Raw genomic sequence first — 23,319 nt, 5'->3', positions numbered from 1 at the left:
GACACTGTTTCTCTTCTATTTTAGACATAACAATTGATCCTCTCTCTTGCTTGAAAGTTCTTTAAACATTAACCTCTTTTTTTCACTTATTAAGTAGCTAGTTACACTTTTATGATTTTATCTTGATTTATTGTTGATATTGTGAAAGTTCAGTTAATAATGTTTTCGTTAACAGCTTGGTCGCAGAGTACGTGAAATGCGAGAGACAAGAGTAGCACCAGTTGTCCTAAACTCTGGCAAGAAGGGACCACAGGGAAAAAAGGGGCTTTCCAACTTACAATCATTACCTCGAGGCATGGAATTCGTTGATCCACTAGGATTAGGGTACACTTCTCTATTATGGCTAATGTGTTCCCTATGCTTTTGCATGCATGTTGATGGTTAATGGTTTTCGTGATCACTTCCCATTACATTTTTGTACAAAACTATTGGTGACATCTTTTAAATTTAGAGTCACTTGCATTTTTTTGCTTTGTGATGGTGACAATGTATATCATTTTCTATTTTCATGTATTCTTCTTTTCTTCTTTGTTTTAACTTTTTGTTGTTTGTTCAATCAGATGTCAGAAAGTTATATTACATGTAAGGTATAAAAAAACTTATAATGTGTAGATGTAGATTCTTGAGTAATTCGAGCATAAGACTTGAGTTTGTAGTTTGCTAGATTTTAACTTCTACATTATTTTCGTAATAGATTGGTGTCTTGTTAATTCTCCGCTTCTCATAGATGGGTCCTTTTGTATGTCTTTGAACAGAAGCATTTTTCTGACCATGAAGTATGTCTTTGAAGAGTTTTTCCTTTTTTTTTTTTTAATTTTTTTTTAAAGTGTTTGTTTGTTTTCAAACTTCATGCAATTGCTAAGGTATGGATGCTTCCTTTTATCCATCTAGGGCTTGTTTGGGAGCCTTGAAAGGCATTTATGAAGGATCCATTTTCCATGAAAATTTCACTTTACTACTTTGGGAGATAAAGGTTACAAAGAATCCATTTCAAAGAAAATAGTTTTTCTTGGAAAATTCATGTAACTTTCTTAACTTCTCCACCCTGTTGTTTTCCTTTCTTAAAGCAAATTATTTCTTTCCCATTTTGTTCCTTCTACTGTCCTATGGTTAAGATCATTTGATCAAAGCGATTTATATGAGGGATTGATCAAAGTGATTCATAAGAGGGATTAATTAAAGTGGTTATGATAATCAATATCGACTATTCACCTAGCCATTGATTTGGTGGTTAGGAATTAGGATCACCTAGTCAAAGTGACTTTTGAGAGGAATGGGCCACCACACATGATGGACGGGATCAATAAACAAACCTTTTCTAGTATAATCAATATGGATCTTCCATTCTCCTAGCAATTGATAAGATGGTTAGGATCAATGATTTAAATATCGGTATTGATGCATTTACCGCACCCTTGGGGCATGGAAACATATTGGTATTGTGTGGGAAATCTTCACATATATCGCGGAATGTATCATTGTTTTTGGGAAACAGTAGGAAATTGATTGAAATTTTCAATGAAACTTCAAGAGACATTAAAAAAAAACATTACTACACATTAGAACTCAAACAATCACAATAAACAAGTACAAATAATAAGTTTCCTTTATATAGGGTCCTAAACTATGCGCTGTTTGTCAGAAGTTATGCAATTATATCCAAAATGAGTTTATATCATTTGTAAATCATACATGATAAGTATAAAAATGCAACCAATATATTCAAAAGCCAAAACGAAGTAAAAATATACCTCTGCCTTCATTGCACCTGTGCGGCTATGCCTCAGACATGAAAAATATTCAAAATAATGGATTACTAAGTTGGTTCCACCGATTTAAAACCATTTAAACAAGAAAAACCACTTTAAATAAAAGAAACTTACTAATTGGATTCAGATCCGTCTTCGCTCTTCCATCTCAATTTCCCCACCCAAATTCTCTTCGCTCCAAACGATTGAAAAGGATTGGTCGAAATCAGCTTAAGACCCGTTTGGATTCATGGAAAGGAATCACCATTTCCCATGAAACTATTTTTCTATTGTTTGTGAAGACTTTTGTGAGAATTGGTGGGAAACAACATTTCTCACTTCCTCCTTGTGTTGGAATATCCACAAATTCAATTTCCCTCCTCTCTCCCTAAAAAAGACATTTTCCCACAATTGGAGGAAAAATAATTTCTAAAGAGTTAAACACATGTGCCACCACCCATCTCCAATTGTCTCACATGACTCACATATTCAAATCTTCCAGCGTCCATCTTCTATTTTGTCGACAGGGATAGGCACTCAAAGGTGGGCTCTACATGATGGGCGGTTTGGATGAATGAGGCACCCCACCCCTGAGAAAAATTATGGCATGCATGTGGCTAGCAATCATTTGAGGAGAGACAAATGAGAATTCCTAATGTACATAGCATGAATGTGATAGATGTAGAATCGGTGAACCACTTATTTGTGCATTGTACCTTTTCCTCTTAGAGCCTGTTTGTATAAAATGCAAACTGGGGAATGTAAGCAGTTTGCATCAACAAGACATTGGCACCTGTTTGGGAAGCAGTGAAAGGTGCAGCAAAGTGTTTGTATTTGCTTTCAAGTTTCACCTCTTCGGCAAGGGAGTGCAACCTTTTTCAAAAAGTCAAACAGAGGGAAAAGAGTTTGCCTTGATGTGACGTTTTAAATAGCAATTTTGAAGGGAAAAAAGGTTTCCCTTTGTGGGATTGGAATCCAAACAGTTTCAAATGCAAAGGAAAACATTTTCTAGGACTTTTCTAAGAAAAATAAACAGGCGCAAAGGGTTTGCTTCCCCTGGCGCTGATGTCAGTTTACCTCCTTCTTTTGTCACATTTATGCTTCCACCTGCATATCCCTTGCAAGTTCTCTGGTCTTCTCACAATTGAGTGGGATGTGCCAAGGCCAATCGAGGACTTCTTCCAGGCTTGGAATGAAGGATTTGAAGGCTCAAAGAGAAAGGTTTTGTGGAATTAGCCTTTCTTGTTGCCTATTGATCTTCAGAAATGAGCACAATAATATTGTTCTAGGATAAATCAAGCTCAACTCTTGAGGTGTTTTTAGGAGAGAAGTGATTGTTGGTAACTTGAGTAAAGTCTTGAAATAGTTGACTTCATTTTTCAGTTGGGGATTCTTTTTCTTTTTTCTTTTTTTTCCCCCCTTTTTCTTTAGGTGTCTTCAATTTTCAATTGAGAAAAGCTTCTGGAGTTTTATGTAATTGCCGCATACCACTCAAATTGAAAGGGAAATTTTATAGGATAGCTATAAGACCAGCTGCGCTTCATAGGACAAAATGGTGGGTAGTTAAGGAACAACAGGTTCATAGAATGAGTTTCCATGAAATGAGGATGTTGAGATGGATGAGTGGCAAGACAAGGAAGGATAGAATTAGAAATGAATGTGTTTGAGAGAACTTACAAGTAGCACTAATGGGTAATAAGATGAGGGAAAGTAGCCTTAGATGGTTTGGTTGTGTGCAACGAGGACCAAGAACTGTGCTAGTTAGGAGAAAGTGGGTACAAGTTGAAGGTTCTAAAAGGGCAAGAGGAAAACCCAAAAGGAAGTGAATAGAGGTAATAAGAAAAGATTCGATGACCTATAGTCTAACTGAAGGTATGGCCCTTGATAGAGCGGAATTGCATAATAAGATTCATGCATCCAACACCAAGTTATTGGGAAGAGGCTTAGATGATAATGATGATGATTTTTCTGTTGGGGACTTTTAGAGTGAGTGGCGGGGAGTCTTTGTTATTTTGAGCAAGTGGTGCTTTGTCAGTTGTCACCTTCCCCCAAGTTGTATTTCTTCTTTTTTCTTTGTTTCCTTTTGCTTGCTAACAAATTTGATAGAAAATTAAAAAGACCAAAAAAAAAAAAAAAGGCATAGGAATTTTCTACATACACTCTAGGTCATTTCAAGAACCAACAAAATGACAACTTTGCCACTTCCTAGAAACTTTCACCAAATTATAAAAATGGCCTCATGACAAAAGACCAGTTCGATACTTAAGAGAGCAAACTACAAAGATGGCACTCAAAGTTATCACGAAATTCGATGTTCACCCTTTGTGCTGAGTTAAAATACCACACCTCACTGGAGCATGCAGCAGTAGTCTTCGATGTGCTTGACATGGAATCACCATAAAGGAATGATAGAAAGATCCAACCCAGATTTGACCTCGATTTTAAGTGGTCAGGTTTAGGGCCAACATGCAGACCCATTACGTGAGTCAAGTCTGGGATTTCCCTTGACCCGACACATTTGCACCCCTAGGGCCCTAGCCATTATTAGATGATGTGAGTAGATGGTGATATTTGAGATAGATGTGTGGGAGGAAAAGAAAGGATAGAATTGAAAACGAGGTCATCGAAAGCAGCTTAGGAGTCTTCAGATTGAGATGGTTTGGTCATGTTCTGTAAAGATCAAAGGTGGCTTTGGATATGAGGGAAACTTTGATTATGGTCGACTCCAGCATCATGGTTTGTTGGACTGAATCTTAGTTAATGAATTATCTAGAGAACAACTATAAATTATTGGGAATGTCAGCAAATAGGACTAGGGTTGGCAATTGGAATGTCCTAATGGCTGCTATCATGTTAGAAACAGATTTTTTTCTGTGATTTGGCAATGCGACCTTTGTCAATGTACGTATTTATTTTGTCATCTTGCATACTACCTAATGTGGATGAGGAGATGACCTGCCCCACCGTTGTAATATTGTCCGCTTTGGGGTCTCCCCCGCACGACTTTAAAACGCGTCACAACAGTTAAGGGAGAGCCTTCACATATAGCCAGGACTTCGAACGACTGCCCAAGCGATGTGGAACAGAGTTCCGTCCACAGTCACCTGCAACAATAGCTCGCTCAGCGCGGTAGCTCGCCCAGGCATCCAGCCCCGCCCACATTGGAGCAGGGACCGGGGCGTCACAGATGATATACTAGGGAAAAGTCTAATAACTTTCAGTGTTAGTGGAAGAGTGTAGCTTCTAATCATAGGAGGTGGTTCATATGTGAAAGTGACAATCTTCACATTCGTCATCAAGGAAACATACATTAGCATTAGAGGTACTACCTTGACGTAAACTACTTAAATTATTATTATTATTTTTTTCTTAAAATTTTTTGAGACTTCAGATAGTATTTTGGTTTCTTTTGTCCACTCTTTATAATATTTTTATGCATGTAAAGCAAGCCATGTTATAACTGTTGCACCGTTAGAACATCTGATACGAACTTATTACAATATGCTTGACAAGGTTGAAACTTGTGTTGAAAGGCCTTTCTTAACCATGTTGAGGACTATCCCGTATATTGTGATTTTTTTATCATTCATTTGTACAAATCTGTAACTTAATGTTATGTATTTGCAGGATCATAAGTAGCAGGTCGTTAATGTTGATTACTGATGCTCCAGACAGCTCTCCAGCTCATTTTGGGGGCAAGCCTGATAAAGATACTCTAGATGCAAGCAGCCGCGGTATTCTAGTTTTAGTTCCTTCTGATTCTTTGTTATGTATAATGGCGCTTCACATGTTGTATTTTATTTTGGACCCAATGATGTTGGGGCTGTGTTTTGGCTCCTTGTATACCTTTAAATTGTCTTCAAATGAAACAAGCTTCATTGTTGGAATTTACATAGCTGATCTTGTTCAACTAAAGGTTTCATATACTTCTCTTTTGGACCGTAAGTTTTTCCTATTTACATGGTTGCATATTGTCACGTCATGGTAATGTAGAACTTAATGTAGAATGGTGCATATTTCCTGAGTTTTTGAATCTGATATCTTTGATATGTCCATGCATTCTCAACAATGATTTTATGCATTTTGCAAATAGGGTTGTCATCATATTCCTCAAAACTAGCAACCGTTTGGAGTCATTCACACCCTTAGAGGGCTTTTCGCACTATTTTCATGGTAATGTTTGACATGATATGAGACCCTGTTTGATGTTGCTGGACTACTGCCATTTTTTTTCCACCTTGAGGGTTAGTGGATACTTTGTGACGTGTACTTCATTTTGAATGTCACATCAAGAAATTGTATGCAGGCCTAAGCTTCTTGTGTAATCAATAGCAGCCGCAATGGAGACATCTCTTGCTAGCCAAGTTATTTAAAATCCCTTTCGTAGTATCTCTATCTATTTTTAATACTAAACTATGAGAATATGAAAATAGCGCTATCTTTATCTATCTATTCAGAAGCTTACATAGAGTATATTTTTGTGGTATCATTGACAAGAACTATGAAACACACTAGCTGAAAATGTTGTTTAACAGGTTCTTATGTTAGAACAAAGAATGTATTTGAAACTAAGGGAGGTTTGAGGTCAGGATTGGTTGAACAAGAGTCAAGAGGTATTTATGTAGTCGTCAATATTTTTAGAGTAGGCAAGAATAAGAAAAAGGATAATAGGCAAAGCCTTAACTAGTTCCTCAAATTCTTACCATAGACCTCAAATTCAATATTGGATTATTGGAGTCACACCAATCGATCAAAGATGTCATACTTCTAAGGGCATATTTGGATGCACATCAAATTCATGATTTTGGCAAATTTCTTATTGTGAAATTCATAACTTATGTGATTAATGTGTTTGAATTAGTCTTAATTGATAGATTCACAACAATCAGTGAAAAGGGCATCAATTATAAACTTGGTAATTAAAAATAAAATTTCATAGTCCCCAATTCATGAAGTTGGGAAATCAAGGGCTTCCAATGGTCATGCTTGAGAATTTCCCCCATCCTCCTCAAAATGTCCATTTTATAACCATTGCTCCGATGGCTATGTACAATCAATGTTTTAAATATTGACGATATTGGCCGATATATCCCACGATATAACTTGTATCCCACCTGTGCGATACGAAATGCATAGATAGTGCCGATATATCCCACCTATTCAATTTGATGAACATTTTCAATTTCCAACTAAGTTTTTTGTTGTAAATCACGTTAAATCAGTGTCAAATGGTTACAAATCTATGATTCTTCATGTTTTCCATGAAAATAATGAATTTGGAACTTCGATTTCGAGATTTAGGGAGATGGGCCAAGTTGCAAAAAATTGAGAAAAATCAAAATTTCTCAATTTCTTGCAAATTAGTTGCAATCTTTGTATCCAAATACAAAATCAAACATGTATGTAACTTGATCTAGTGATTCTTCTTTTGCTTTTGAATGTTGCTTGTGTTTCCATACATGTCTTCTTACATTTATAAATTATATGAATAAACTTTGAATATACTTGCATCAGTTTAGTTGGACAAGGCATATATTAGGACTCCATACAAAGGAAACCCCTATCATGTGCACATTTTTTTTTGTAGTGTTATGATGTCTAAGTGTGTATTGATGTCTTTTTCAACAATCCATGAAGTTTCATTGAAAATTTCAACCAATTTCCCAATGTTCTCATGTTTCCCAACAACAATGATACATTACGCGATACAACTGATATATCCCATGTGGTAATTGATATGTATCTGTATCCCAAGGGTGCGATATATTACACGATAACGATATTTAAAACATTGTGTACAATAATATGGGCCATCAAGTTTTTGAGCCATTTCTTAGATGGTTAGCACTGCATCATCCCATCAAAGTATTTTTTAGAGTGATGCACAATCTTATGTAGACTCCATATGCACAATCTTAGGTTATCTACCACAATCTTATGTATATATTATTTAACCTTTATTTGGTATAATAAATATGGATAATTCATTTCCTAGTTGTTGATCAACGGCTAGGATCATCTTATCAAAGTAATTTTTAGGATAGATTGGCAATGAAAGGTGGGCCCTAGATGATGGAGGGTCCAGATCACAAATATGACATTTCCTAGTGTAATAGATATGGACTGTCCATTTCCTATCTATTGATCAAATAGTCAAGATCATTATATCAAAGTGGAGGGATGGGAATCAATGATGGGCCCCATGTCATGGATGGTCGAAATCAACAAATGGACCTGAGTAACTATAGAATAAAAGAATTGGATTTGAAAATAATTTCCATTTTGATCATTTCTTTTTTAATTGGTTCTAATCCATTCTGGAACAAACGACTTGATAACACCTTTTACTTTAACTGGATTTAGTAGTAGGTTAGTTAATTGCACATAATTTCTCGAATGAGAAGAAAAAAAGTATCTCATGATCTCTCAAAGAAATAAAACCTTTATTTCGAGTCTAACTCAATTTTAAAACTTGCAATTTCTATTCTCCTTTTAGGTTTTACATTTTGTCTTTCCATATTGTAGCGTTTAGTCCGATCCTTGTAGTGAGGTCAAGAAGGAACTTTTGGATCTAATATTGATTGTTACAACTATTGTTTGTTCTGTTTCTTTCATCTAATACTATCTACTACTGTGCCGTTCTGGTATCTCGATTTGAATGCCAATAAATGGCATTTTATGTAGAAATAATATTCTTGCTTATTTTGACGATCCCCAATATTGGAGAAGCGGTTCAGGAATAATTAAATATGAGGCCATAGAGGTGGATTCAATCATCAATAAAGAGGATTTGATTGAGTAGCGAGGGGTAAAAGAATTTAGGCCGAAATACCAAATGAAAGTAGATCGATTTTTTTTTTCATTCTCGAAGAAGTGGTGCTTTCGGCTACTGGACTCTACCCATCCAGGGAGCATCCCTCTACTGCTTCGCCTTGTAGCACAACGCTTATATTGCTCTCCCACGATCCTATTTTCACGATTTAGGTTGCTCCCATTTCACTCGTTGCTACTATGGGAATTGCTTTTGCTTTTTATTCCTTTGGCTACTAAGATGTTTCAATTCGCTAGGTTGTCCCTTGCTTGCCAATGGATTCGTAGCAATTCGAAAGGTTGACTTATTCGGGAATCTCTAGATCTATGCTTGTTTTCAACTCCCTGAAGCATGTCGTCAATTACTATGCTCTTCCTTGTCTCTGTTTGCCTAGGTATCCACCCTAAGCCTTTCCTCGTTTGAACCTTGCCATTAATGGTAAGGCTATGCCATCCTAAGGTGCTTATAAATGATTAAATAGATATGACATTAATCAATATAGATCGTCCATCTTCCCAGCCATTGATTAGGTGATTAGGATCATCTGATCAAAGTAACTCTTAAGAGGGATGAGCAATCAAAGGTAGGGAGACTATACAGTCTAGCTCGGTGATCAAGACTTCTCTACTATAATCTATATGGGTCATCCATCTCCATAGTCATTGATCAAATGGTTAAAATTATCTAATCAAAGTAACTTTTAAGAGGGATGAGCAATCAATGGTTGATCCTACATGGTGGACAGACCAGATCATGTACAAGAGGGATGGGTGATTTGGCTCACATGATGGACAACGATTAGATGTTTCTATGGTAAAATAGATATGACATTAATTTCTTAGTAATTGATCAGATGGTTTGAATCATCAAATCAAAATGATCTTTTGGAAGGGATCGACAACAAAAAGTAGGCCCCACTTGATGACTGGTCCAGATCATAGATAGGAACTCTTCTATATAATAAATATGATCCATCCATAACCTAACCAGTGATGCAATGGTCAGGATCATCATAATAGAGTGGTATTTAGAAGGAAATTAGAGGTGGGCCCCACAGGTGGATGGTCAAGATATATGATTGAAAGTTTCTCTATTATAACAATATGAACCATCTATTTTCCTAACCATTGATTGAATGCTTAGAATTATCCCATCAATGCCACTTTGTTGTTGGAAATCACCTCCATTTGTTCCCATGGATTTCACCTTTCTCAAGTCACACTCTCTGTAATGACTTAGTATCCTATGGCCCTAGGGACTTGGGCAGCATGCAAGTTATGGACATAGGCCTGGCTCATGGGTTTGAGCCTAAGATTGGGCCCGTTGCCATTACCTTTACATAGTATGTAATATTTTATCCTTTAATTGTACTTTTAGTTCTGAATTAAAAAATTTCAAATCTTGGGAAGCTTCTAGCACCAATCCTACCTGATCTGGATATGTGGCAAACCCGAGATTTTCCCTAAATTCCTGATGATGATCTATCTAGTCTCCTGCCAAATTACACACGGAATGAGTGAATTGGTTAATAACTTTGGGATCTTCACTTTGATTACAGTTGGCTGATGACCAGAGAATATTGCTAGTTTGTTTACACATACCAAAGATTTCATGGAGAAAAAAAATCCAATATAGTAATGTAATACTAACCAATGAAAATATTTGCATGCATTTATCAAAGGAACCCTTCAGCAAACCATTTGATTGTGCCGTTTGACCTGGTAGAAGTAAGCTTGAACTCTACTGGTTATGATATTCTTGATTTTCGAAGTGCTCTCTCCCGGAGCTACTCAGCTCGCCATCTAGTGTATGTGTATATCTTTGTGTTGATGTTTCGTGTTTGGTATAGAGTTTAACATTTGCATTTTGTGGGAGTTCCATTATGAGAGAAATATATTTTGTTGCCCTTTCTTCATAGTATGGTGTTTTGACAATGGTTTTGGGGGCCTTGGGGCATTGGAATGTGATGAAACATTTTCAGTTAGTATTGGAAATCCTCTTTGCTTCCCACTTAATATCATTATCATGTTCAAGTTTTTTGGTTCTGCTAAAATTTTTAATTCGACTGTTTCCTTTCTTATGCAAATTTCTTAGGAAATGTAATTTTCTGGTTTGTAAGATATTCCTCTTGAACTTTCAGGGTTTCATTACAGCCAGTGGCTATCTTTTGAATCTCTTGGAGACTTGGAGACATAACATTGGATCTATTTAAATGCCCAATTTTGACATCAGCCTAATTTTTTTCTTGTTGCAGAAAAATTTATGTACTTCTCTGACAAATTTGATGCAAAGTTATTCCTGTCCCGGGTACACCAATACACGTGCACGGCAGATTTAGAGTATGGTGCACTCTCTTTGAAGACGGATCTTGAAGGAAAGACTAAACAAAAAAAGCAATTAGTAAAAGAAAATTTTGACTGTTTTGTCTCTTGCAAAACCACAATTGATGGTATGCTACAATTTTATCTAACCTAGCTTATCTGATATTAAAATTTCAGATGTTATTGTATGCAGTGTTGGAATTATCTCCGATATTATTGAAATATCTCCGATATTATCTTTATCTCCAGCTCAGCGATACTGATAACACCGGTAGCGATACTGATAACATTGGTAGTGTAAAAAATTCCAGGTATTAGCAATGTATCATTAAGTATCGCCAACGTATCAATATCGCTAATGTAATCGCCAATATTTTCAACTACGTAAGTTCTAGGTGTCGCTTGTATTACCATTGCATTAATATCGCCAATGTATCACCAATATTTTTGACTATGTAAATTCTAAGTAATGCTTGTATCATAAGTGTATCGACGATATTTCAATAATATCGCTAGTGAATTGATATCATTAAAATTTTGTATATTAGAAAAAACATTATTTCATTTTATTTTTTTTTCATGGGCACATGGTTAGTGTTCAATTTGTCATTGATAATATTGATAATATTTTGATATTATCGATATCGTAACATGTGCGATATGGAGACCACAATCTCCTATTTCCTTTCCAATCGTTGATGATTTCTTGGTGAAATATCATGTGTTGTTGATATTTTGCAATATCGATGGATGTTTGGATGGTTAAATAGGCCAGATGGGATGGTTGGACTGATTTCTTACAACAACACATGCTTTTAAAGCCTCATTAAATGGAAACTTGTTATGTATGCATTCTTTTTACAAATTTTTTTTTTAAAAAAAAAATTCCTAAATATGAAAATATGTACATTTAAACATCTCCTGAAGTTTTGCTAAAAATTCCACCGTTTTCCCCATGTTTCCCCGCATTTCCAGTTATCAGCGATATCGATATTGTTTCCATATCCCTGGCCAGCGAAACTTGTAGTGATATCGATGCTTCGAACACTGATTGTATCTAAGTTGGTTCTGAAGGCAATGTACAATGCTCAACCAAAAGATATGTACAGTTTGTTCAGGGTTGTCAGTCATAGTTTGGCTATTCAAACTGTTTATATATCTCCTGCCTTGGAATATCTGGCCATCAAATATTTGACATTTCTGGGTTGAATTTGGACTATTGCTTCCTACTTGTTACCAATTCAATGGTTGTGTTTTTTTTTCTCCATTGGAAGGTTTTTAGTACCTAGTCCATCCATTGGGGAAGGTTTTTGCGTCATTGAACCTTTGTCCATGAGTATAGACTGAATAGCTGAGCAATTTTTACATATTCTTGGGTCAAGCACTGTTTCATACCTCTTGCTTTTGTTTTTCATAAAAATTTTGGTCTATTTTGTGCACACCCACCTCCCTTGTTGTATCTTCTTCTTCACCTTCATGTTATTGTGTTTTATTTAATAGTCTCTTCTCTAATCTCTTTGTGCATCACTTGTGCACAACCAGTTGGAGGATTTTCTGTTCCTGTTATTCTTGTAAGTGAATTTTAAATCTTTTGCAGATATCGAGTCAAAACTAAAGAGGATAGAGGACGATCCTGAAGGTGCAGGGACTGCTTACTTGCACCATTCTATGCACAACATCAGTTCATTAGCAAATAGTGCTTTTGAGCCTCTATTTGAAAGACAGGTTGCCAAAATCCTTTTGTTTTTTTAGTTTTAATTTGTTTAGCATCCATGGTTCTCGGGGTTTATGCTTGGGATTCAGGTAATATATTCTCCTCAAAAAATAAATGCAGGTGCAAGCTGAAAAGATCAGGTCTGTCCAAGGGATGCTTCAGAGGTTCCGAACACTATTCAACTTGCCGAGTGCAATTCGTGGGAGCATCAGTAAGGGTGAATTTGATCTGGCCGTTAGGGAATACAGGAAAGCAAAGTCTATTGTTCTTCCTTCTCATGTATGTAAAATGTCTCTCCTTTTATAAGCCTCAAGGGTCTATGCATAGGCATTGTTTTGGATGCTGGTCTGATCATTGTTAATTTTGATGCATGATCTTTACAAGGGTTTTGGTAGGGCTGCGAACGGCATGGCCTGGCTTGGTTTGGTCCTAGATTTTTAATTGATCAACCCATGCTTGTCAGGATGGGCCTTTTCGAAATTTTGATTCTGCTCGGGCCAGGCCCTGCCCATATTCTGACCTAATGTCAGCATAGGTTTTTTTTTTTTGTTTTTTTTTTGGGAAATCAGTGGGTTTTGAGATAGTTGAGATTCTTTTGGTCCATTCTTAGGTGGGAATATTAAAACGTGTACTTGAGGAGGCAGAAAAAGTGATGCAGGCGTTCAAGGGCACACTTTACAAGTCAATGGAAGATCCACAGATAGACCTAGCGGAGGTATTGAATTCTTTCTTATTCCACTTTAATTTCTCAAGACTAGGGAAGCATTGTGAATCAACATACAAAATAAGACTAAACTTTATCATGAAGGATGCAGATTGTCTTTAGTTTGTATTCATAGTGTCATTTATCAGTTCCTCGATTCATTAAATGCCTTGTGTTTTCAAATTTGAGTTCCTACCAAATATATGTATTTTGCTTTTGATAGGAAAATCTCACAGTATCTATGGTTTGAACCTCCAACCTTCTTGCAGTGTAGGAAGGTCTTACCACTCCAACTCATAAAGGAGTCATTCTGGTAATACGTGCATTCTTTTAGTAGCGTCCATTTCAGTGGATGGTGTTCCTTCTTCCTGTTAAGTAAGATGCATTTAAGCACTACAAGAACCAAATAATGAGAAGAGCATACATATACCTTGTTGCTGTATGATTGATGACATTAAAACTATATGACTGCATCTTACCTTGAACGCTGCCGTTTAGAAGGACGACTATATTTTTAACTTCCACAATTGGGCACAAGTCAACAAAAATATTGGGTGCTATACTTGAGCAATGTCCTATATAGAATCTTGGGAGTATGGAAGCAATTTTCAGTGTAGAAGAGCATTTTGCTGAAGGAGTATCTAGAATTGGAGATGGTCCATGAATTAGATTCTGGGAAGATACTTGGTCTGAAATAAGACCCCCCTCTTTTGGTGGGACCACGGGAGAGTAAGACCTCTTTTCTAGTCAGTAACAAATTTGATTTCAAAACATCCAAGATGGGCCATGGAAACTAAAGACCTCTTCGAATGCGTTTGTTGCATTGTAGAGTAGCGGATGCGAAATATGTTGAAGTCAATGGTGCGGGCCCGAGGGCCACTTAGGCTCACTGACCACCTAGGCCCATTGTAGGGCCCAACAATAATGTAGGCCCCGCAGCCCACTATAGGGCTCAACGTGTGCTGAATTTTTGAATTGTTTATTTATAGATATGGGGGCCTAAATCAAGGATTGCAATTTGCTATTTTTGGAAGATATGAGAGTTGATTTTTTTTTTTTTTTTTTTATATTTATTTAAAAAAAGGAGAGTTGATTTAAAGATGTGATTGAAGATATGAGGGGTTGATTTAGAGATGTAATTAGGATTATTTTCTATATTTTCTTTTACTATTATTAGGCTTTTATCACCTTAGGTAAATTAAATTGATTTGAAATAAATTATGATTAATTTGAAATCAATCTCTTAGTTTTTTTTTTTTTCGGTGGGTGCTGTAGGAGTTTAATCATTCAAATATTTTTTTGAGTTTTTCTTAAATATTGTATAGAAGTTTGACATCAATAAAGTTATTTCTCCCTCTCTACTCTGTCATTCTTATGGGTGTACTCTTGTCCATTTCTTTGTGATTCGGTGTAATTGGAAAACCAAACAGGCACTAAGAGGAGTGTTTTGGGAAGGAGTCTCTTTCTCCTTAGGCAATGGTGCTAGAATCAGTTTTTGGAAGGACTCTTGATTCGACGACTATCCTTTGCACATTGACTTCCCTAGCTTGGCTAGTCTTGTGACTTTGGAAGAGCTGAAAATGGCAGATAGTTTCTCTTATAGCAGCTCTTCGGTGTGTTGGATGCCCCCTCGCAAGAGGAACCTCTTGGATAGTGAGCTGGAGGGAGCTTGTGTCCCTCCTGGCTCACCTCCAAAACGTGTCCCCATAGGGAGGTTGGACTCTTTGGTGTGGACCAAGCTTAGCTTGGGGCAACTCTCTGTTAGCTCTTTTTATAAAATGATTTGCCCAAAGATGACCAGCTCAAATGGGGTTCATGCTTATCATTTTTGGTTCTATGGTGCGCCGCCTAAGGTTGTTGCTTTCACATGGCAAGTGGATGGAAAGATGTTGACGATTGATAACCTTCAAAAGTGAGCCGTGGCTATTCCGAACATGTGTTGTTTGTGTAAGCAAGACGCCAAATCCATTGACCGCCTCTTCATATCATGTCCGTTCACTTTCAAAGTGTGGGCATACTTTTTATCTATTTTCAACATGTTGTGGGTTATGCCACTTTCATGTTCAGACCTTCTTTGGGCATGGCACGGGGGAGGTGGCATAGAAGGTTATGCCTATTTGGAATCTGATTCTTCTTGTCGTGTAGTGATGCATTTGGGGCAAGCAGAAAGGCGTCGGTTTCAAGATTCTTTAGGCGCAAGTGAGGCTTTGGTGTTGTCCATTAAAGTGTCCGTTTATGAATGGGCAACCCTCTTGAAAGTTGATCCCAATTGTGGTAAGTCAATTCTAGGGTTGTAATCCCTTTGGGTTTTCCTTGTATTCTTTTCCCATCTTGCTTGCAAGTGGGCCTTAAGCAAAATTTCCATTAATCCTAAAAAGGAAAGAAAGAAAAAAGATTGATTTGAAATCAATCTCTTAGTTGTAGAAGTTTGATCTCAATAAAGTCGTTTCTCCCACTCTACTCCATTCTTATGGATGTACTCTTTTCCATTTCTTTGTGATTCGGGTATCGAGATCTCATTGACTCGATAACTAGGTTGCACCAATCAAGAAGTGCTATGCAGTAAGGATTAGGTTGCTTGGAATTGAATTTTTTTAAGGGATTTGATTCATCTAAGAGATGAGGAGATTGGCGATCTCACCTGCTTGCCTACCCTAATATAAGGGGTGGTTCCAATTTCAAACATCACGGACTTGTGGAAATGTATTTTTGATGTTTTATGGTCCTTGCGTTTGATTGAGTGGTAGTAGGTTGGTAAGGATAAACTGCTAACTGCAAACCACCTTAGAAGTAGATGGATGATAATAATGAATTGTTGGCTTTTGCATCTGATTGATGTAGAAATAGCGGATCATTTGCTCATTAATTGTGATTTGCGATGGACATTTAGTGGGTTAAGCTCGTGTTGGTGATGCTTGAGATGATTGATTCTTTCTCCTACTTCTGAAATTGAGGGAGGAGTGGTAAAAAGGGGGTGGACTTCATGTGATATCAGCATCGTGGGCATGAATGGAACAATTGAATGTATAACACTAAGGCTGAGACCTCAGGCCGAGGAAGGTGGTGGGCCCGTAAGGCCGTGACTGATTAGTTTGAAGTCTTTTGCTGGGTTGTGTAAATAAGATTTTTAAGAGCCTCGCAACTTGCACCCTCTCTTCTAGGGAGAGTGACAGGGGAAGGGAGAGGGATTGGGGGAATGATTGCTTGATGGAACATGATAGAGATGGCGTTTTCCCATTTATGATCCAAGGTTTCAAGACTCAGAGGGAAATCATGCCCCTTTTTTGCTTTCTTATTTATCCTTTGCATGGCAGTGCAATGCTTATTTAAAAAAGGAAAGAGATATAATATAACATCAGCCTATCTTTTAATTTAGGGATATACACAATCTACTACGTTAATTGTAGACTTGTTGTTAGGGTCTGATAGAACTAGCTTGGACCTGGATCTAATGTGTTTGTTAATAGGAGTTTGTAATCTGATTTTACTTGATTTTCCCCAAGTTAGGATCATAACAGACATTCATGTCAGTTCGAGTTCTCTAGAGCCTCAAGTTGACTCAACACATTGATTGCCTAATCTCTTGCCAACAAATCTGCAACAACACTATTCACCTCTCTTTCCACATGGACATAAAATGTTTAGCCTAGAAGTGGGGTCATGAATCTCATTTTATACAAAATACTACTTCCAAGGTTAGAATTTGGTGATGTGGTCCACTATATGACATTGTTTGAGTATGCTTCAATGATTACATGGCCAGTGAATCTCCCTAGAGAGATTCTTATTGCCTTTTTAGTGTTTTTGCTTTGTCTTTACATGCATTCCACCAACAGGCAAGCCTGAAAAAGGACATGCACCATTCGGTCCATACCTACACATCTTTGAAGGGGTAAATAGGTTTGAGAAAATTTGGTAGCGTTTGAGTCAAGTTGTGGCTTTAGGGTTTTGATCATGTGGTCACTTATGTTTTTTTTTAAAATTTTATAAAGCAGTTAATATGGTTTGAGTCATGTTTATGAGTTTTCTATTTTTTCTTGTTCTTGTAGGTATTTTTGGGTAGTAAGTTATTTTGCTGGATTTTTTGTAACAAATGTATCTTTGAGTAAGAAGTCTTTTACTGAACTTTAAGGGATTGTTTAAGTAGGGTTATGGATGTGAATATGGAATCGCCACCCCCCCCCACCCCCCCCCCCCCCGAGAATTTGGTTAATTATGGAAGAGTGGAAGACATGCACGCATGGATGTTTGTAGTTTAGGTTGATTTCCATGGAAATGAACCTAAGGTCAATGGTCAACAATGATAACCATTTCACATTGTGTGGAAATGCTTGTATATTAGCTTTTTGAGAGGAAATCAAAAGTGTAATCATGATGGCGAAGTTCTCCAACTGCTTTTAAAAAATATATATTTTAAGGATGACAATTTGTTTATTAAACGACAAAGCCAAAAGAATAGAAAAGGAAAATGAAAAAAAATAAATTTACAAAGCTCCCCAATCCTAACCTACCAAACAATCTAAACTGCAAGCACATAATTTAGTAGAAACCACAACATGTTACATTGGATTTTGCCCTTAGAAAGACTCCCCTTGGTTTTCTAGAAATGTCCTGAAAGCATCTATTGTTCATTCTCTCCTATAAAGCCTAATTACATGCAACAAGGGACATTCACATAGCTCTGCCCAATTTCCCAATACCCCCACCATGCGATTTCCTAAAGAATCCCTCAATTGACATCGGCATTACCCACGACACCCCAAAGATCTCAAAGAAGCTTTCCCACAGAACGGACAATGCATGAAAGGATGATCGGTTGACTCCCTCATTATGCTAACACAGTGGGCATGCATTAATAGTGTAGAGACCCCTCTTCCTCGTATTGTCATTCATTAACACCCTATTCGAACCTACTAACCATGTAAAAGCCACCGCCTTTGAGGGGGCACCATAGGACCAAAGAAATAAGGTATGCGCTTTGCCACCTACGAGAAGACCACCTAAAAAGCAAATAGAAGAGAGATTTAGCCGAGAACTTTCCCGACTTGACCTCTTTCTAACACACTGAATCGGCCCCCTCCGAAAGAATTACCTCCAATAACTGATGCAAAAGCACCACTGATTCTTCATATTCATCATCTTAAAGATCCTTTTGACATGAAGGAATCCAAATGCCGCTAGTCCCATGGGGCCAGTAGCATCGATCAACTGTTATGTTTAGAGCCATGGCCACTTGAACTGAACTTGAGTATAAATCTTGCAATTTCCGATCATCTTGCTACACATCCTTCCAAAATCCGTCCCTTGTATTGTCACCCCTCCTGGCGATCATTTCTGTCAAACTCATAATTGCCCTCCAAACACATAATGCTTTATAAAAAGAGGAATTCTTGTGCCACCGCCCCACCACCACTCTTGTTCCACCCCAAACTTTCTAACTATTGCCTCTATAAGCTACCCTCATCCAAAGCAAATCTCCAAATCCATTTCCCCAAAAGCACCTCATTCATAAATCCCAATTTTCTAATCCCAATTCCGCTTTCCTCTTTCGGACTACAAATATCATTCCACTCCATAAGATGAAATTTGTTTTTCTCCTCCCTTGCTTGCCAAAGGAAATCCCTCCTATGTTTTTCCAATTTGCTAAGCTCCCCCTTTGTTTTGAGAGATAACAAAGAATATATTAAGAAACTCGTGAATGCGAGAAAAGAATACAAACAACTTTAAAGGAAAAAAGATGTCAAGGGCAAAGCCTTCTTGACTGCTTTTACATATGGAGCCCATTTGAAAAGACAACCCTTGATATTTACAACCACTTTGTGAACCGAAGCTACCTCATTCTGGAAGCACCACCCATTCCGTTCCTTCCAAATTGCCCAAAAGATAGCTTTCATGAGAAGTCTCCCTATTGCTTTCTCTATTTTACTCCCATTTATACGATGCCAAGCCCAGAAAAGATCCTCAACTGATTGAGGTATCACCCAAGGCAAGTCGACCACATTAAGAAAGAAGGTCCACACCTTATATGCAAAGTAGCAGTGAATAAGTGATCAATCGACTCTGCACTCTCCATATACATAAGGCAAATGTTCGAAAGAATGAGAGATCTCCGCTGTAGGTTATCGATCGTTAACACTTTCTTTCTAGCCATCAACCATACAAACATCGCCAATCGGGGAGGAGCACCATAGAAACAATGTTGGAAAGGAAAGGGAGGGGCAGAGTTGCAAGGGCCCGTCGATAAAAGGGAATAAAAAGACCGCACTGTGAATCTAATAGAGGGATGCATCAACCAAATCATAGAATCATCTGCTTGGCTTAAGGGGAATACATTCTTGAGAAGATCCAATAGGGCAATAATTTCCACAATCTCGTCCTCCGTCATGTTCCTTCGGAAAGGACTCCACATAATTGCATTACCGGACATAGAAAAGCAATGCTTAACTAGCACAAGGCGGTCCAGGGCCAACATTGCTATCCTTGGAAACACTTCCCGCAATGGTCTGTCACTGTACCACAACATTCCAGAAACGAATATGCTTGCCATTTCCCATATCAAACGTAACACCACGACTGAAAAGATGCTTAATCGCCACTATCACCTTCCACGCAGTCGAGTCACAGCACAAAGAAGATGGCTTGACTGTCCATCCTCGCTATTGCAAGCCATATTTGAAAACAATGTCATTCCAAAGTTCGCCTGAAGAGGATCCCATGTTCTAATGCCATTTTCCCAAAAGAGTAATATTAGTAAAGCCCAGATTCTTAATCCCCACACCTTGTTTTGAAACTAGATGACAAACCTCTCCCCATTTTACAAGGTGGAACCTATTCTTGTCCTTGTCACCTTTTAAGAAGAAGTCTCTCCTCATTTTGTCGATTTTATCCAACATTGATTTAGGGCATTTGAAAAGGGAAAGGAAATAAACCAACAAGTTGGAGAACGCTGTCTTAATGAGCAACGATCTACCCTGTAAGAAAGATACTAACAATTCCACCTAGAGAGCTCCCTCTCAATTCTTTCGATGACCTTATCTAGATATGCTTCGCTGGTTTCCTTATGCAGAGAGGGAGACCCAAGTACGAGGATGGGAAGGAACTTGTTTTACAATCGAAAGCTTACGCAAGCTGCATTAACTCTTCATCGGGAATGTGGATGCCTAGCACCTCGCTTTTAAACTCATTAATCTTGAGCTTAGAAGTAGCTTCGAAACAAACCAATATTTTGTGCAAATTGTCCACAGAACTTGGGTCCACATCACAGAAGAGCAGAGTGTCATCCATGTATTGGAGATGACTGACTTGAATACCATTTTCTGCCACTTTGAAACCTTTTATTAGTCCGTTTTCCTCCCCCATGTGTAACATTCTGCTTAGCGCTTCCCCGATGACAACAAAGAGATAGGGGGAGAGGGGCTCTCCTTGCCTTAGCCCTCTTGTGGCCCTAAAGAAACCCTGAGACGCCCCATTAGCCAAGACTGAAAAATGGGTGGATTGCACACATGCTCTCATTTATCCCCTCCACTTGTGACCACAACCTACTAGGGGTGTACATCGAGTCGAACTGAGTCGAGCTGGCCTTAGCTCGACTCGGCTCAAACAGTGGTTGACCTCAGCTCGAACTCGGCGTGGCGCCTGACTGGCCAGCTCGGCTCGGTTCGGTCAGCAGTTCGGGCTAGCTCGGGCCGAGTTTGAGCCAAAATCGAGTCGAGTTCACCATTGAGGCATTTCCACAAACACCTTAACTGCAACTTCAAAATCCCACAGTTTTACAAACAGAGGCAATGGTTTTACAGGCATTTTCTCAAACACCTTCTAAATAGCATAAAAACCAAAAAAAAAAAAAAAAAAAGAAAAAAAAAGAGAAAAAAGGTATTTGTTTCATGCACATACCTTCCTTGCCACCAGCCACATTTTGTTGAGTCATTTTATCAAACAGTTGGTGAGCAACATCAATGGCAAAGTAATCGAGTCACCGAACTAGTTCGATCTGAGTTCGATTCGAGCTGGATTCGTTTCGAGTTGAGTCGAGCTGGGGCCTACTCGAACTCGGCTCGAACTCATTTTCGAGCTTAAAAAATCAGCTCGACTCGGCTCAAACTCAGCTTCGAACCGAGTTGAATCGAGCTTTTTTGAGTCGAGTCGAGTGAGCTAACCGAGCTAGCTCGGTTCGTGTACACCCCCACACCCTACCCAATCTAGCAGATAGTCCAGAAATTTCCAGTTGACATTATCATATGCCTTTTTTAAGTTTAGTTTACACACCACTCCTCTAGTCCTCTATCTGTGGTGGGAATCTATGCATTTGTGCTCTATTAAGGCACCCTCAAGAATATGCCTTCCTAATACAAAATCCACCTGGTTTTCAACAATGATCTTAGAAAGGACACCTCTGAACCATAACTCTAAAATCGTAGAGAGAATCTTGTAGGTACCCCACGTAAACTTATGGGACGAAAATCTTTCAGTTGTTCCGCCCCTTCCAGCTTTGGGATGAGAACTAGAAAGGAGGCCCCTAGATATGCTGAAAGCTTACTTCGCTCGAAGAATTCAAGAACGAACTCCATAACATCTCTCTTGATAGTCTGCCAGAAAATTTGGGAGAAGGCTAAAGGGAAACTGTTAGGCCTAGGAGATTTGTCGACATGTGAGGAGTCAACAATGATTTTCACTTCTTACGCAATAAGAGGCTCAAGGAATGAAACGTCCTCATCTGAAAACTTCTCAAAATCCAAATAATGCCGTGGCCTTTTCCAATTGGAATTGAAAAGTAAATTTTCATAGAAGGACACAATCAAATCACAAATCTTTTGCTTATCCGATACTCTCTTACCATCCATAATTAAACTTCCAATGCAGTTGCTTCTAGCCCAAGCACTAGCTATACTGTGAAAATAACGAGTGTTTTTGTCTCCCTTCGTTAACCAAACTTGCTTAGATCGCTGCCGTCGTTTAATTTCCTCCTCTTTCAATCTGTTGGCATATTTAAGTTAGAGATCTGCCCTTTTATTTCTATCCTCAGGATTCAACTCTTTCTCTTCTTCTAACAGATCCAAATCATGAATTTCTATAGCCACAGAATTAAACTCCACCTCCCGGGCTCTGATAACTTCTTTTTTTGACACCTTGATTTTGATCTCTTTTAACATTCTTAACTTAGCTCAGCCTGTATCTTGCATACCTTGAAACCTGCAACGAATTTCACCACTCAGAAATAAGCTCCTTGAAGCCTTCAATTTTCAGCCATGCCAACTCGAATATTAATGGTTTGGGTCCCCGGTTCTCATTAGGAACCTCTAGAATTATCGGCCTGTGATCAGATACGGGTCTGTACATTCCCCATTGCCACACCTATGGAAACTTCTCTAGCCAAGTCATTGAAACTAGAAATGTGTGCAACTTTGAAAGAATGGGTCTTTCCCGACCATTGGACCATGTATGTTTGGCGCCTACGAGAGAAAAATCCACCATATCGTGTCTGGCAACCCAATCAGCCAACTTCAACATGCTGCTGGTCATTCTGCCCCCATTTGATTTCTCATGAAAAAAATCTAATGACGTTGAAGTCTCCCCCCACACACTAGGGGAAGTCCTAATATTTCCTGGCAAGATCTAGCTCTGTCCACAGTTGCTCCCAAAATGCTACTAGAGCAAGGACCGTATACCGTGGCAATGATGTCCTTGAAATGTTTCACTGAAGAATATACAAGGAGAGAGCTAGGAAAAGAATCGACGCATTTCCACAAATCCGCATTCCATGCCACCAAAATCCCCCCCACAACACCTGAATCTATAGTTTCCCAACTTTTATTATTATTATTATTATTTTATATCTCATACAGAATTCAACATACCTTTGTCAAAAGCTTGGAGTTTCGTCTCTTGCAGTGTTATAATTTCCGCCTTTGCCTTGGAGAAAATCTTCCTAACTTGAGCTCTTTTGATCTTACACCCTAGGCCCTTCACATTCCAAGAGAGTATGATCATTGATCACTTATTTTCCCTGTTCTTCCCCTTTTAGT

The 23,319-nt window shown here is 38.2% G+C and overlaps 1 protein-coding gene across 1 annotated transcript in view; it reads left to right on the top strand.

The window, feature by feature from the left end:
- Positions 1-23,319, top strand: part of LOC131237396 (exocyst complex component SEC5A-like) — a 140,597-nt gene that overhangs the window by 2,540 nt on the left and 114,738 nt on the right. The window contains exons 2-7 of the mRNA XM_058235131.1: positions 176-324; positions 5,376-5,482; positions 10,814-11,008; positions 12,478-12,605; positions 12,715-12,873; positions 13,205-13,309. Of these exons, the coding sequence (XP_058091114.1) occupies positions 176-324; positions 5,376-5,482; positions 10,814-11,008; positions 12,478-12,605; positions 12,715-12,873; positions 13,205-13,309 (843 nt within the window). The remainder of the gene's footprint in view (positions 1-175; positions 325-5,375; positions 5,483-10,813; positions 11,009-12,477; positions 12,606-12,714; positions 12,874-13,204; positions 13,310-23,319) is intronic.

The sequence above is a fragment of the Magnolia sinica genome, chromosome 2, assembly GCF_029962835.1.
Source record: "Magnolia sinica isolate HGM2019 chromosome 2, MsV1, whole genome shotgun sequence".
In the NCBI taxonomy this organism is placed as follows: domain Eukaryota; kingdom Viridiplantae; phylum Streptophyta; class Magnoliopsida; order Magnoliales; family Magnoliaceae; genus Magnolia; species Magnolia sinica.
The sequence above is the reverse complement of the archived record's forward strand: the minus strand, read 5'-3'. Positions and strand labels throughout refer to the sequence as shown.